The sequence below is a fragment of the Taeniopygia guttata genome, chromosome 13 (genome assembly GCF_048771995.1).
Source record: "Taeniopygia guttata chromosome 13, bTaeGut7.mat, whole genome shotgun sequence".
Lineage (NCBI taxonomy): Eukaryota > Metazoa > Chordata > Aves > Passeriformes > Estrildidae > Taeniopygia > Taeniopygia guttata.
Genome location: NC_133038.1, coordinates 2,698,794 through 2,714,373, shown reverse-complemented (window position 1 = coordinate 2,714,373; position 15,580 = coordinate 2,698,794). Strand labels below are relative to the sequence as shown.

The 15,580-nt window shown below is 41.6% G+C and overlaps 1 protein-coding gene across 2 annotated transcripts in view; it reads right to left on the bottom strand.

The window, feature by feature from the left end:
* SPOCK1 (SPARC (osteonectin), cwcv and kazal like domains proteoglycan 1) overlaps positions 1-11,395 on the bottom strand; it is a 267,252-nt gene extending 255,857 nt beyond the window's left edge. For both annotated transcript variants that reach the window (XM_002187170.7, XM_012575814.5), the window contains exons 1-2: positions 10,757-11,395; positions 10,239-10,406 (exon numbers count right to left, since the gene is read on the bottom strand). In XM_002187170.7, the coding sequence (XP_002187206.5) occupies positions 10,239-10,406; positions 10,757-11,380 (792 nt within the window). In that variant the 5' untranslated portion in view covers positions 11,381-11,395. The remainder of the gene's footprint in view (positions 1-10,238; positions 10,407-10,756) is intronic.
* Positions 11,396-15,580: the final 4,185 nt, after the last annotated feature.

The following is a 15,580-nucleotide window of genomic DNA, read 5'->3' as shown; positions in this document are numbered from 1 at the left end:
CACTGATCTGAATCACTATATCCTTCCTTATGAGCAAATATATCTGGTTTACCAGCTTCCTTCATGCTGCATAACTGCAGTTCTACACATAACTGACAGTATGCAGTATTTTAGCAGTTTGTATTTATTCTAATTAAATGTGGCACAATTTCCTTTTGGATGCTGCTGTCCTGAGTGAACCATAATGTAGAGATTCATGGTTATGCTTAAGGAATACTGCAGACAATTCTATATTTAAACCACTAATTATCATATGTTTATAGATATCCCTGCTGAATGCAGCATTCTGGTGTACTTTTATTATAACAGGGTTTTTTTAAAGACAAGTATTAAAAAGATCAGTAGATGTAAAAGACCTGAGCCTCACGACTTTGACGAAGTGTAGTTTAATAGAAAAATAAAATAAATACAGGAAATCCACTCTGCCTAATACCTCTGCTTTAACAGGAAATACCTAGTCCCCCTCCAATATGCTATCACTAAGCATTTAATAAATAATAAATAACATTTAGCTAGCATAAAAGATTGCTTACCCTGACTTTACTTAAAAAAAAAAAAAAGAGAACAGAATTTATCCCTTATATACCTTGAGTGAAGTTAATGTTATCAAACAAGAAATGAATCTGGGCCAATAAACACTGCTGTCAGAGAGTGGCACATATATCCACACAGACCTGTTAAGCTTTGTCTTTCTGTATTCCAGCACAGTTCATCGCTCTGCAGAAGAGCACTGTCCTGGGACTTGCACGACATAAATTTTGTTGTTATATCTGGCATTAGCTTGATGGATAACTGAACCCGCTTTATCCTCTGCTTTCACATCTGTCTAATCTAGAATACATCCCCATCATGTCAGAAAAGTGCTTGTGCACATTGTGGGGGAAGCCACAAAAGGCTTCAGGATTTTCAAGCGAGAGGAAGGATCCTTGCTCACGCTGCGCAGCCCGGACCCCTGAGCGGCTCCAGCCCCAGGCAGCCCTGGACAGCTCTGGGCAGGCCATGGCTGATCCCCAAGCAGCTTCAGCCCCAGGAACACTCCAATGGGCCCTCCAATGGGCGCTCCAATGGGCACTCCAATGGGCACTCCAATGGGCACTCCAATGGACACTCCAATGGACACTCCAATAAACACTCCAATGGGCCCTCCAATAGACACTCCAATGGGCACTCCCATGGGCACTCCCATGGGCACTCCAATGGGCACTCCCATGGGCACTCCCATGGGCACTCCCATGGGAATTTGGAATTCTCTCAAACTGATTTTTATAAATATTTACCAATTGTAAGCAAATTCTACCAAGAACTTCAACATCCCTAATGCACACAGAAACACTAGTCTAAAAGTGATGTTTTCCACTGCCTTGAAGAAACAACTTAGCTTAATTTCTTCTTAATCCTACAAGTATAATTTTTAGCTTCTCTCCCATTCTCCAAAATTTAAGCATCCCCCCACTGAGTTGCAGTGACTGCAGCTTCTTTTACCTTATTACCTCAATATTTTGTCCAGGTTCAAGTTCTCTAACTTGAAGAGAAAGCTAGAAAGGCTAATACACAAGCACCAGAAGACACTGCTGGAATAAACTTCTGAATGGACAACTGAGCACAGGGAAGGAAGAATGAAGACAGATATCCAGGCTAAAAACCACAGAAAATTTATGCTGTGCAATTTCAAATTAAATTCTGTACACAACTGAATTTCCTGATTAGACAATTTCAAAGCAACCTGCAGAGACAGACAAGTATCACTTACCTCTATCAATCCCTGTGTTAGTCAGAACTGAACTCTAAGCCGTGATATATTAAAGCCTTTTTCAAAAACTAATCTGAAAATAGTTACTGTGACAGTAAATTTTAATAAAGTATTTTTCTATCTACCTGGGAGAAAGCAATCAGTGAAGTAAATTTATGACACAAAGTTCATTAAGAGGACAGCTAAGATCAGAGAATTAATTGATGTCCCTGTGTACCTATTTAATGAGAATGATTTTGTGTTACCCAGGATTACAAGCCAAGTCACACAAGTGACAGATAAAGACCAATCTACTCCCTGCCAAAGCCACTATTGAGTAGCTTAGCAAATTACCTGTAAACTGAATTTTGAATCATATCTTAGCCTTGAAAGTCATTAGACATTAGCTGTTCAGTCCAAATGTGTAATTCAATTTTAGCTGCCAACCTGCTACAGCAAATCCCCCAGTGATAACAGCTGGAGTTATCTGGCTGATGACAGACTGCTTACTCAGAGTTAGGACGTGCTACCTCCACAGCAACAAGTGCCTTTCTAAAGCTGGAAGAGTTAAGTGGTGGAAGTACAGAAAATCACACCAGAGGCAGCAGCATCACCTTAATTTTACTCTGTGTCAACTCTGCTTTCTTGTTTTGGTTAAATTTATAAAATGTGTACTTTGTAGACTACAGATGTTTGATTTTCAGATAGCTTGGTTCTTCCAGGGACTTTGAGGGAGCTTCTTTTATTTATGCTGCCAGACACCTGATCTTTCAGGCTTTTCCAATTCCACAATGTCCCCAAAAGGCAAAGAGAACTGTTTAATCTAACTGGTCGGTGATGTACTGTGGTTTTTTGTCTAAGAGAACAGGAAGAATACAAGAATCAAACTCCAGCCTCACTAAAGTCATTGACAATTGAGCCATCAGTTTCAGCATTACCAAGACTTCACTACAGCTCCTTTGGACAAATCTCAGTTTTGGTTACGTAAGGAAAGGAATAATCAATCAGTCATTGCATAAGCAGATATTTTCTGTAAGAAATAGGTTTTCGTACCCCAGATGTAATATTTGAATGCCACTTTCCTCATGAAGTCCTACTTCTTATAAAAGCAGCTCAGCTGCTCCACCCCAAATTCAGACAGGCTTGCGTTTTACTCTCGAAATACACACACAATAAAGCCACACTGACTGGAATTACATATCTGTAGCCTCATGGTTAAAACTAAGTGTAAAGCAAATAGTTAAAATTTCTGAGAAACCCCACCCCATCCCCACCCCCCAAAAAAAGAGGTGATAATCTCCCTGATGGTCAAAATAGGGTATCGTAAGTAAGTTTTAACAACTTTTGGCCCTCAAGAATAATGGACCTGTTTTTCTGGACCCTAACCCTGGACAACTTACCTAAAATAAAAGTAGTATCATTTACCCACAGATACCTGAGCCTGATAGCAGCTCTTAACACTAACCAACATCAGAACTCAGCCTCTCATAATGACTTTCAATCCACCCATTTGATATTACACTGACATATTGCTCACTTGTGTGGAATTTTTTCCTTTTGTGAATTTCTCAGGAATCTGAAAAAATTACAATTTAAATTTGGATTTAAACAAGCCCCTATGGAAAAGAAATCCACTGGGGGGGGAGGGGGGAGTAGGATAGGACAGGGGCAAGCAGTAGAATACAAGAATGGTTACTCTAAAAATGCATAAAACATGTTGGAAAAAATGTTAAATCTACAGAATCTCACAGTAAGGATATGATTTGTGACTGTAGTCTGCAGAACTCTTCTGTCAGTGAAGAAATTATTAAAGTTATAATTTAAAACGTAATACAGAAACTAACACCCTAGTTTTGTACTGACCTACTTAACTTTAGAGTCTTATGTAATTCCTAGGGAAGCTGGATAAGTGTCAGTTAATTAGAAAAAGCTGGCTCTCTTACCTTCCTTAAGTTAATTATTCTGACATAAATGCCATTATTTTTCCCCTTGTTCACTGCAAAAGGGAAGTGTCAAGTTTGAGCAGGGTTTTTAGAAAGCATATCTCCTGTGTTGTAAGAAGCTGATTATGCATTATACTTGCACAGATTCAGTTTCATGTTTTCCTATTCTTTTAAATTTCATGCAAGTAGATCTTAGCTGTACTTTTCACTCACATTTATATTCCAGCCTTGTCCCCCTGTTGAGTAAGAATTGCTCTAAGAGACAACCTATGCTAGGAGTGCCTGGGTAGACTTATAAATCACATTTCAACTCTGTTGTACTGCAGAGCCACTGGAATACACACACACAGAGTCTTCACCTTCAATTAAATCTCAAGGTGGGCTTGGAATGACACTCTCCTGGGAAGCCAGCCTGAGGTGCCTGTGTCCTGTCACAACCCAGCCACTTGGTACATCCATTACCCAGCCAGCAGATATTCTCCAAGTGTACTGTAACCTTCCTTATGATTAAATTCACTACAAATAATTAGCAGGATCTGAATGGTTTCTCCGGGAATGTAGGAACTGAATGTATTAAGAACCGCTTCACAAAAAAACCTGTGCTCACATTTGAGGTAAAAAAAGAAAAAAGAGACATTCTGTTAATAAATTGTTGGCAGAAAAATACTTAATTCTTGCTGTAGGCCTAAATACAATATTAAAAAAAAAAAAAATGTGGTATCAAATCCCTGGCAGTGAGACCCATTGAAGGCAGATGTCTGCCAGGAAAGGGACAGCAGAAAGAACTCAGTCTACAGAAATGACCTCTTACCTCAAAAATCCCACCAAAGCAGGGGATATTTGGGTGTCACAGATCAGGTTCCACCACACTGTATGGATAAGGAGCAAGACAACATCCAACAAGGGGCTTTAAATCTCATGGACACATAATCTAAAAACCCAAGGCCTTTAGAATTCCTAAATCCAGGTTCTTTTATTGCTCTTCATTACATCATAATCTTTTTTGTTAAAATACAAGCTACATGTTGAAAATTAGGTGCTCATTTAGATAACTTTCAAAAACATAACTGTGGGTGGATAATAACCTTATCCCTAAATTTACCAGTGAGATTATTTTTGTCACCAATAATCTATTGATTTATCTCACCTTGACACAATGCTGGATTTGGTGTCCTATTCTCAATAAGCATTCTGAAGAAAATCCACCCCTTTGTAATGTTTTGTTTGAGTAAATTAATATATTATATTATTTTACAACAGGGTCTTTTCTCCTTTGATGCTGGAACGCCTTTGGATCACCAACTTCATAAAAATCTTTCATTAATTTTACTGATCAGAAGCGCTCACAATATGTATAATTAAGTGGTCCCTTCTATACATTGTACATTTTCTACTTCTTCAATAGAAGCAGAAATCTTTTATTTTCTGCATTCCTACAGTATCTTTTCTCTCCTCAGAGTAGCAATACTTTTGCAACTTAGAATAACTCTGCACATCAATGAAAGTACACAGGTTTTCCTTCTCATCTATTTCAAGCTGAGCTGCCAGGACCCAGAATAAATTTGTGTTAGCTCTCAATTCCATGACCTTCCACTTTGTACTTTTAAATTTCATTTCATTTCTATTACCTGAGTTCCCAAGGTCTTCCAATTCTGCCTGCTTGATATTCCAACCCTTCTCAGTACTGGTCATGTTTTCCAACTCCCTGCTATCAAGTTTCACTACCACACTTCTAATTTGGGGCTAAAAAATCAGAGAAAGTTAAGAGCCAACAAGGGGAAGTGCAGTGAAGAAGTGTGAAGAGCCAGCCCAAATGACAAAAATCAGTGGCAAAGCTGGAACAATGCAAATCCCCCAGTTCCTAATCCTGTATTTGTTTTGTCACCTAACACTGCACTTTTGATCAGGTGTGAGGAGGAATCTGCAGGCTCAGAAAGGTGATGTACATTAACAGCTGAAAAAATTGTCCCTTCAGTGGTTTGTGTCAGAAGTCTAATATTTATCTAATCTATTGATAACCATCCTCAGCATGAATAGTTATGTGCAAGTATTTATCCCCAGTAAGTCTGAGCAATGTATATACACAGATGATGACATTTTATGCCTTGCTTCTTAGGCTTGCACAGTCAGTCTCAAAGCATCTCCAGGCATCAAATGCATGGAGGTTTTAACATGATAGCCTGAACTGAAACTCTGTAAGCAATAAAATTTAGAGAAACAGCTTAGTTAATGTTCAGAATGTGGTCTGGCAGCCTGCCATGCATAAACATGCACTGAAACCAGAGTTCATGCCAAGATTCTTAGCTTTCAACTTCACAGAAATTTCTTGTGTGGTTTATACTAGATCCTCTTAGTTAATTTAACCTTTTTCTTCCTTTTTGCAGTTTAATCCATGGCTAGTTGAACTTACTACCTTTTTACATATAAGCATTGATAATGTAACAGACATAAGTCCAAGCAGAAGTAATAGAATTAGTCTGTTCATATAATTTTGATTAAAAACAGATCTAACACAAAAATGACATTTCTTCTGTGCCAAGCCTCTATGAACACAATGAGATGCTGCAGTGTGACCTGTTACAACAACATGTATGCTTATTCCCATAACAATAAACACTTCCTAAGGCTCGTAAGAATTCACATTCAGCTACCAAATCTATTCTGAAGCCTCTCTCAAGCCAAGAGATCCCTCTCAACAGGTTTGATCAAAGATCGAGGTCTTCATATTTGGATTCCTGGTATCAGAAGGTCTAATTTGACTTCCATAATTCTGATGTCTGCTTTTCCAAGCCTCAGATCTGCACAAGGGAAATAGCTGGAGGTCCTCCCTAGAGAGTGCATCTTGCTTTTTTCTTTTTCCATTAATAATTACGTTGATTTACTTCTTATTTTTTAGAAACTTACTAGTCAGTTACTTAAGTATGCACCAAGCCACATTCAATATATGGATTAGGTGAATAATAAATTCCATATTACCACAGATTCTGAGCTCCGTCTTTTCTTATTTACAGCTTCAACATATAGTTTTGAGGAAGAAAAATACTATTATCCCCAGCTATAAAATGAAACATAAGGTACAGCTAAGATTTTGTCATGTATCACACGAAGTCCATGGCAGAGGAGGAAAAAGGGGTGAAAGACAGATTGGAATAACAGGTTCAGATTGCACTGAAAACTTATTAATACCACAGACATTACACTGTTATTGATGCTGGGCAGATGTAAAATATACAAGATTTTCAACAGCAAATGTTTCACAACAGATTGGTCACAGTGGTCTTACTATTTATTTACAGCTGTTTTTGTTTTTTTTTTTAATGGAGAACTTAACCAACAAATTGTGTTCAAATCACATGAAAAGATTGTGTTGTAAACTGTTATTTTAGACACATCTCTTTAAGCCTTTGGAAAATGATGACACATTTCACACTATTGAATTCAGTCACACTTAAAAACTTAACATGATTCTGTGGCTGTAATGCAGATTTCAAATGAGGTGTACTTCTGTGCCCTCTCTTCACAGAAAAGTAGTGACTGCTGAGATAATAAATCCAACTACCATGCTGCCTTTGCCCAGAAGAAATATGGATCATACTAAAAAAACCCAAAATTTTTTAAAAAAATTAATCAAAATTAGGCCATATTGGCCCACAGTTCAATCAAGCTGACCAACCAATTGATTTTGAAAAGAGTAACTGAAAAAGTTGAGAAATGCCTAATTTAAAATTTTATATTCAGTTGCAATCTGGGTAAACAACCCTCCCAGTACTGCAACATTATGACAGATTTATGTGCACATCTGTATGTGCAGATGTTTGTGCTGAAGCACATCAAGTGGCCACACCTCCTCAGAGCTTTGAGCCTCAAACCTCAGCTCCACACCTTCAGCATTTTCCCCCACTGTACAGAAGGGTACAGACATGCAAATATTTGTGCAAACATGTTTATATAACATGACATAAATTTCAGAGAGCAGCTAAGGGTAATTGTGCTAATTACTGCAACCTTGCCTCTGCTGATTTATGAGGTACAAGGCTGTAACTGCAGTGTCAGATCCAAGAAAGTTTTAACTGCAACACCCCTTCTGCACCAGCCTCCTGTGCAAAGCCTACGCTGAGAATCTCAGGTAGACATCGTATCTATAAAATTAATTTATTAGTTTGGCAATGAGGGGAAGAGGGAAGGTAATTTTCCTAGAAATCAACACTTATCCACAAAATGCTGGTCTAGCCCATCCACAGCCAGTAATACTCTTATGATGCGTCGCATCAGGCACAGCCTTTTAAGAAATGTTTTAACAAATATTTTGAGACTCTACCCCCAGCAGCACAGCCATGAAGTAAGAACCAGATTTCTTCTAACCACATCTCTGCATGCAAGAAGTGTGCCGTCACTGCTAGACCTGCTATGCTGGCAGCAGCTCTACCTATGCACGTCTCCATCTGTGGGCACAGAACCTCTCACGGATGATTACGATCCAATAAATCAATCTGGTTGAAGACAAGTAATTACGAGCTTAATTACATATGTAAGCTTTTTATATTTTCTTTTTGGAAAAGGCTTAGTAGGAGATGATTATTAGTCTCTGTTAATTTGCTCCATAAAAGGTTTCATGAATAATCACATGCAAAATGCTAGTTTTGAAGTAATTCAGTAGAACCATTAAGATGGCCAGATAGATACCTAAGCTTTGCATGAACTTTATATTATTTGCTTTTGCTTGGTAGACCACTGCTTAAGGCTGGTTTTACTTTTCCATAGAATGAATCTTCTAACATGTAAGGGTTTTGAGGCTTTATGGGATTTTTTAGCATTTTCATAAGGTCTAAAAAAGCATTCTTAGCCATGAAATCTTGAAATATGAGAGGTATTCTTCATGAATATTTTCCATAAGAAGAGGAATAGTTTCCCTGGACTTGTGAGACTGTGTCTTGGGAAAAGGGACAAGAAGTTGCACAGACTCCAGTTTTAAAGATGAAAGAAAGAGGAAAGCAGAAAACATAAAAATTACATAAATTTAAATAAAACCTTTAAGTCTTGTGATTAACATGAGGCCTCCATTTGGAAGGAGACTGTTGAAAGATTGCTTGCTACAAATCTGTCTCTAGTTAGAAGTGTTTTCAGATTAATGTGGCAATTTCATTCCATTTACCATTTTCAAATGCTGCTCAATTCCCACATCAAGTGGGATGTAGAAATTAACAAGTGAAATCCTCCACCCCTGTTCCCCAGAAGACTAAACCAGGTATTTACAAAGATTCCCTTGAAGTCTGGTAAATCTAAGAATCCATGTTTCCTGTGGAATCCCCTTTTCTGTAGGAGAACTCGTCAGTCCCAGCAGGAGGATGTGATCGGTGACTGCACGGGAGGACACGCTCCAGGACAGCTGTTAATTGATGCCATTGCTAAGGCCACACTTTGTTATGCTCAGAGTCCAAGCAGCATTTCTCACACAGAGATGACCAAAACTCCAGGAAAACACAGGGAGAATAAGCTAAGCAGGGACACACCACATTTAACTGCAATACTTTGACTTCCCTTTTGCAAAGCCAGATCCAATTTTAGGATCACAGAGACAAAAGCAGACCATGGAAGTTGGACTTGTTAATATCCTATAAAAGATCAAGACTTCTAAATAAACAGATTCTTAAAGAAGGGTACTACCAGAACTGCTAGCCAGCTCTAGTCTTCCCTTTCCTAGAGCCTCACTGTGGCCACAGTGCACAAATTCCAGAAAATAAAGAACATTTAACCTCACTGTGCTCACGATCAACATGAACAGTAAAGCTTCTATCACATAGTCTTGGGCAGACTGAAGCAGGGTTTTCTGTGCGCTCCAAAAAAGCTTCTTCAGCGTACAGACAGCAGAAGTAAAAGGAACTACTTAAATATTACTTCTATTAAAAAAAAGTTGCATTTCTCTTTCTGCTGTCATTGACTTAATACATGATTGTATTAAAACTAGGGGAAGTCTAGAATTAATTTTGAGCTTAAGAAATTAATTTGTTTTATACAGATAACACATCATAATACATCTTGAAAATATCCCTTTTTTCCAGCCTGCAAGAAAAAAAAAAAAAAAGCCAAAGCACTGCTTCCTGCAACACTATACCAGCCTCAAAGAGCTCTACAGGCAGAATTGACTATAAAACAATTTTCACAAAAACTGCAGGCACAGAAAGCTTCGCTGTTTACCACCTTGTGGCTTGAACTGGTAAGTATTCCTCCTTACACACACACACCATTCCATCATTTTTCAGTTAAGCAGACTCTTAAGCAGCAAGCATTGAAACTTCACTCAAAGTTCTTCCCCAGAGGAAGATCGAAGACCGTAAGAACAGCGAGACTGACACAGAGCCCAGACAGTCCCAATCGATGGGGTAAATCAAGAATGCCAGGACGGTCTGTCCAGCTCCCAGACAGCTCTGAGCATCCTTCACACAGGCAGCAACCGGTTGCCCAAGCTGCATTTCTCTTCTACCCACAGCTCCTGGCAGCCAGCAGCCTCTGGAAGGATGCTACGGTCAACGGAACAAGGAACGTGCGCTAAAGGGAGAAGTACTTACATCCCGGAATTTGTTCCAATACTTGTCTTTATCGTACTGCGAGACGGTGCTCAGCCATTTGTCGTTGTCCAGGAAATTGCCATGGTTGCTGTTACTCGTGATGATTTCGGGATGCCGGCTCTCCACTTGCAGGAAGCACCAGGCAGCGATCAGCAGCACCCCCGACATCTGCAACGAGAGGAGCGGGCCGAGGAGCGGCGGGGGCCGGCAGGGCACGGGGCTGCTCGGGCACCCAACTTTTCAGGGCACCCGAGTCGGGGCCACTCGCCCGGCACGGCCCTCGCCAACTTCTGCCTGCGGAGCTGCAGCTCCGCCGAGCCCAGCCACCCCCCGGCCAGCCCGGAGGGGCGGGGAGCAGCACCGATATCAACAAGAATAATAACAGCAATAAAAGCAAAACGGGCCGCTGGCCCGGCGGGGAGCAGCCAGGGGACAGCAGCGGTGCAGATCCGCAGCCAAGCCCCCCGCGGGCGCAGCCCCGCGAAGTTTGGCCGGCAGGGCGGAGGGGAAGCTCCTACCTCCGGGCAGTGCCGCCGGCCGGGCTCCCGGCACCGAGCGCCGCTCGTCCTCCGCCGCTGAGCGCTGCGCTGTGGCTGAGCCCCGCGCGGTGCGGCTGAGCTGTGCGCGGTGCCGCTGCGCTCTGTGTGCGCGCTGTGGCGGTGCTGCTGTCCGTCTGTCTGTCCGTCTAGCTGTGTGTCTGTCTGTCCGTCTCCCCGCCGGAGCCCTCGCCAGCCGCTGCCCGTGGCGGGTCCCGAGCCCGCCGTGTCCGTGGTGCGGGTGCGCGCGGGGCGGGCGCGGCCGCGGTCTGGCGCCCCCTGGCGGGCGCGGGGCGCGCCGCAGCGCGGGGGCGGAGCGCGGCAGGGCCGGGCCGGGCCGCGGGAGCGCTGAGGTGCGGGAGCGGGGCCGGTTAAACTCCGCAAAGGCGGCTGCCAAGGGCAGGCTGCTGCATTCTGTTCTTTGCTCTGCCCAGCGATAGCCGTAAATTGAACGCAAGTTTCACCTGAACGTGAGGAAGAATTTGAGGTGGAGGGTGCCCGGAACGGCTGCCCAGGGAAGGTGTGCAGTGTCCCTGTGTGGAGACATTCTAAACTCATCTGGACACGGTTCTGTGCCACCCGCTCCAAGTGACCCTGCCCCGGCATTGCAGTTGGGCTGGGTGATCTCCAGAGATGACTTCCTATCCAAACCATCCGGGATTCAGTGAAACCTGGGGAGGGTGTCTGTGAGAGGAAAGCTCTAAGCAATCCTGGGAAGGAGGTCTGTGGGGAATCTTGGGGAGGGTGTCGGTGACAATACCTAGAGAGGAGAGCTGTAAGCAATCCTGAGAAGGAGGCCTGTGGGGAATCTTGGGGAGGGTGTCGGTGACAATACCTGGAGAGGAAAGCTGTAAGCAATCCTGAGAAGGAGGCCTGTGGGGAATCTTGGGGAGGATGTCTGTGACGATACCTGGAGATCGTCCCCATGATCATATCTGGGGATGATCTCTTGGGATAAATCATCAGTGAAGTCTTCATTACCACTGTGATCTGAAGAGACATAAAAGTGGCCTTAAAAACATAAAACCCCTGTCAAACACCAGCTTTCATAAGCCCTGGGAAGGGATGACTGTCTTGAGTCAATGGTTTTACGACTGATGGGAGCAGTGACATTTCCAAAGGCCAGAGGTGATCCGGGTTTGTTGGGGATCGCTCCCTCCCTGGGCCAGCACAGCCCACGCTGTGAGGAGGTTTTGCTCCTGCCTTGGGGAATGGCCTCGGACACTGCCCGGGGGATCAGAAGGCTGCACTGAGAACCAGCTCCTGTTGTTAAAAACACGGAGGAGCTGCATCGGTCTGGGAACTGGGCTGAAAGGAGGAGACCTTCTCCAGGGATAAAAGGGACAGTTCTCCATTGTCAGTGGAGGAGGTGGGAGGGAGGGGCTGGCTGCTTTCCTACATCGGGGAACTCATCCTCTGATATATCATATGATGTCCTAAAATGAGGACATACACTTTTGATGGTCATTTTAAATACAGCTGTGACTACTGTTCCATGTGATATTTTTCAAATATGGTTCATTAAACTGTCTTGTAAATAATGCCTTTTCTCTCCAAAAAAAGCTGTCAACAAGGTTAATTCCACATTTCCTGACAGACACATTAGGCATTTCTTTAGTATTACAGAAAAGGACCATGTTTATTTATTTTTTTACTGCTGCATCTGAACACTGAACACAGGACACAGATCTAGTCCTAAATCTGATTTTAAATACAGCTCCCAAATGTGATGTCACCTCAACAAAGTCCTCTGGGATTTAAAAAAATGGTGAAGTTTTATTAATTTTAACAGCACAGAACAAAGACGTGCACGTAAGTGCCCCGCATTGAATCCTCCCCTTGGTGCACATAGAATCTAATGAAAACTACATGCCTGCAGGAGGGCAAAATATAACCCAATAAAAGCAACAAATAGAAGAAATCCAAACCGAAGCCCTACAGATTTGGATGTAAATCCTTACTTAAAAGCCTTGCTCTGCCTTCCCTTCTACAATGGACTGTACTGTTTTGCTGAAGGTGGCCCAGGGCACATATTCCTTTCAAATCTCTCTCTGTTGTGCACAGACCATCCTATAAACTGTTCATTTCTGTGGGAGATAAGGTTTAACTTCCACCAGGCAGGGTCAGCACAAGCTTCCTCCCTTCTTACTTAGATTAACGGGGTAGTGTTCAGTTTATTCTGTATGGGCCTTTTCTGTAAGGCTTTTAACAACAGAGAATTTGTCGCTTCTGCACAGATAGTAAAGATCTTTCACCATTTCAAATCTGATGGTTAAAGATTTCCCCTGTGACCTTACAGAAATCCATGGCCATTCAGCTTTACACAGTTCCATTTGACTCGTGTTTCACCCCAGATACCACTGCATTTCAGCACCACCAAGCACAATCCCTATTACCTGCTAAGTATTTGAGGTCTTTTATACACCATGACAGTTGTGCATAGATGCACTAATTACTGCTTTCTTCATCCCACTGGAGATCCAACCAACTCAATTCTCCCTCGACCAATTCTTCAACTCATGAATTCCTAGGCTTGGCTTGGTAAAAAGCAGCAGAACATTGTTTCCCCCAAAACATGCAGGAGTTCTACCCATTATATATTTATAGGAGCAGTTAGTTCACCCCTGTAGAACACACTTGTGAACCAAGCTCAGTCCTTTGCTGACCTCAGTACTGTTGACTTCACTGAGTATGAAATAGGCTGCTCTGCCTGCCAGTCAAAGACCTGAATGATAAATTACAGAAACATTGTATAGTGAGTAATTACTTTCTTACATGTAGAATTTGTGTCAGAAACGTGTCTTCATTTATTTAATTACTTCATAATCCCACATTCAACACATAGCTAATCTTTCTTGATCCTGTAAAACACAGCCTTCCTGTTTAATCCTGATAGCAATCTCTATCACTCAGCAGCTGCAGCATTTCACCTCCACACTGTTTATCATCCATGACTAGAATTGAAACACCTTTGTCGGCTGGTTTTTATCTTGGGACAGTGCTATAATTGCTTCTAATTCTCATCCAAAAATACAATATTGCAGATCTCCCTGTTGTGGATGACTTAAGTATTTGGTTTTTCGATGTAAACAGCTCCTTTTTTCCTAGTTAGAAGAAATACTGAAGAGGTAAAAACCTTTCTTTTATTTTTTGGGGTTTTTCTCTCTTTTTTTCTTACAGTGTAGAAAGTGCCACAGTATTGAATTTGGATATTATTTGATAATTCACCTGTATAAATCTTTTGTATTAACAGCCCACTTCTGGGTGCTGTGGCTTGTCCAGGTTTGTTCTGGAAGCAGAGCAGAAAGCATTTCTCACACACAAGAATCAAGGGACAGATCTGGACTAAGACTAAACTCCCCATGCACAGGGATGAATGTCTTTGTTGTCCTAATAGGACACTTTGTAACTCTCAGGTAACAGGCAGAGCCCTCAGCACCAGCCTTGCCAGCAGCAGAAACACAAACAAGGATGAGTGGAAAAGCAAGTCAGGCACTCCTGCTTTCCCTGGAGCTCCCCTCAGCTGGTGTCACAGCAGTCCCTAGCCAGGAGCTATGTACCCAGCAAGGTCAAGTCCATAACAATAGCACAGAAGCATGGATTTTACTTCCCCCATTTATATTTAGCAGCAAGATTCACTTTTTCACCACCTTGATTGCTTCCATAGTTCTTGAGGCAGAGCCTTTGTAGTGGCACCTCAAAGCTTCTGTAGACTTTTATTCATGCTTTCCTCCTTCTCTTGTGAGCCACAATTCCACTCATTTCATTTTTTTTAAACACTCACTAAGGAAAGGATATTGTTACAGTGACCAATGTTTAAAGTATATTTCTTTACTGTACTAGAGTCCTTCATGACAGGATTAGAAAAATTCAGGTCTGATAATTTAAACACATTTAAAAATATATCACTACAAAGGCACATGCAGTGGGAAAGACCTTTATTTAACAACCCTTTGTATCTTCCATATACTGTCGTATCCTTTTAATAGACAGGAGTTTTATTTCCTCCTGTGAGTCTCAGAACTGCAGATTCAGCTTTGTTAGCTCTGCTGGGCAATTGTGCAGGAAGAAAAAATAGTTTAACCTGTGCAATAAGTGATTGCTGGCTTATACAAAGTTCCTGAGACATTTGCTCATTTTACAACACGTCATAATTCTTCTTTAAAAATACTGTAAATACACGTTCTGATTTGACCTCTTTATTTGCCTCTGCTCCTGGCCTCCACTCCCTGTGACAGCCACGTTTTATTGCAACAGTGCCTGGAATTTTGCAAGAACTTGCTAAATGCTTGTCACCAGAGGTGCTGCAAGTATGTCCCATGGCAGGAGAGTTATGGGTTTCTAGCAGGCAAAGTGTCTCCACTTACTTTGGTGACATTGCAGTTGGTGCAATCTCCCACATTCTCATCCTTCTGAACCACTTAACCCCTTAATGTAATAACTTAAATCACTTAATGTCAGTGATTTCATTGAAAGAGAAAATATCCAATGACCAGGAAAGATTATCATGTTCTGCAATCTATTTGCTAGTGTGCATTAGTTGTGATTACCCAGATTAAAGTGAGTTGAAATACTGGCAAGTCCTGGACAAAGTAAAAGCTGATCACAGTTTATGGTAAAGAGTATTAGAAACAAAATAATTCAAGTAAAAAAAAAACAGTAAAAAAATAATAAATAAAATTATTTATCACATAAAAAGTGGAAGGTGGTTTTCTAGGTAAATCCTTCTCAAGTTGCAAAGCTGTCTTGCCCATGTCTGTCTAGAAGTGAGAAGAGAAAATACATTTAAAATTGAAAAGACTCATG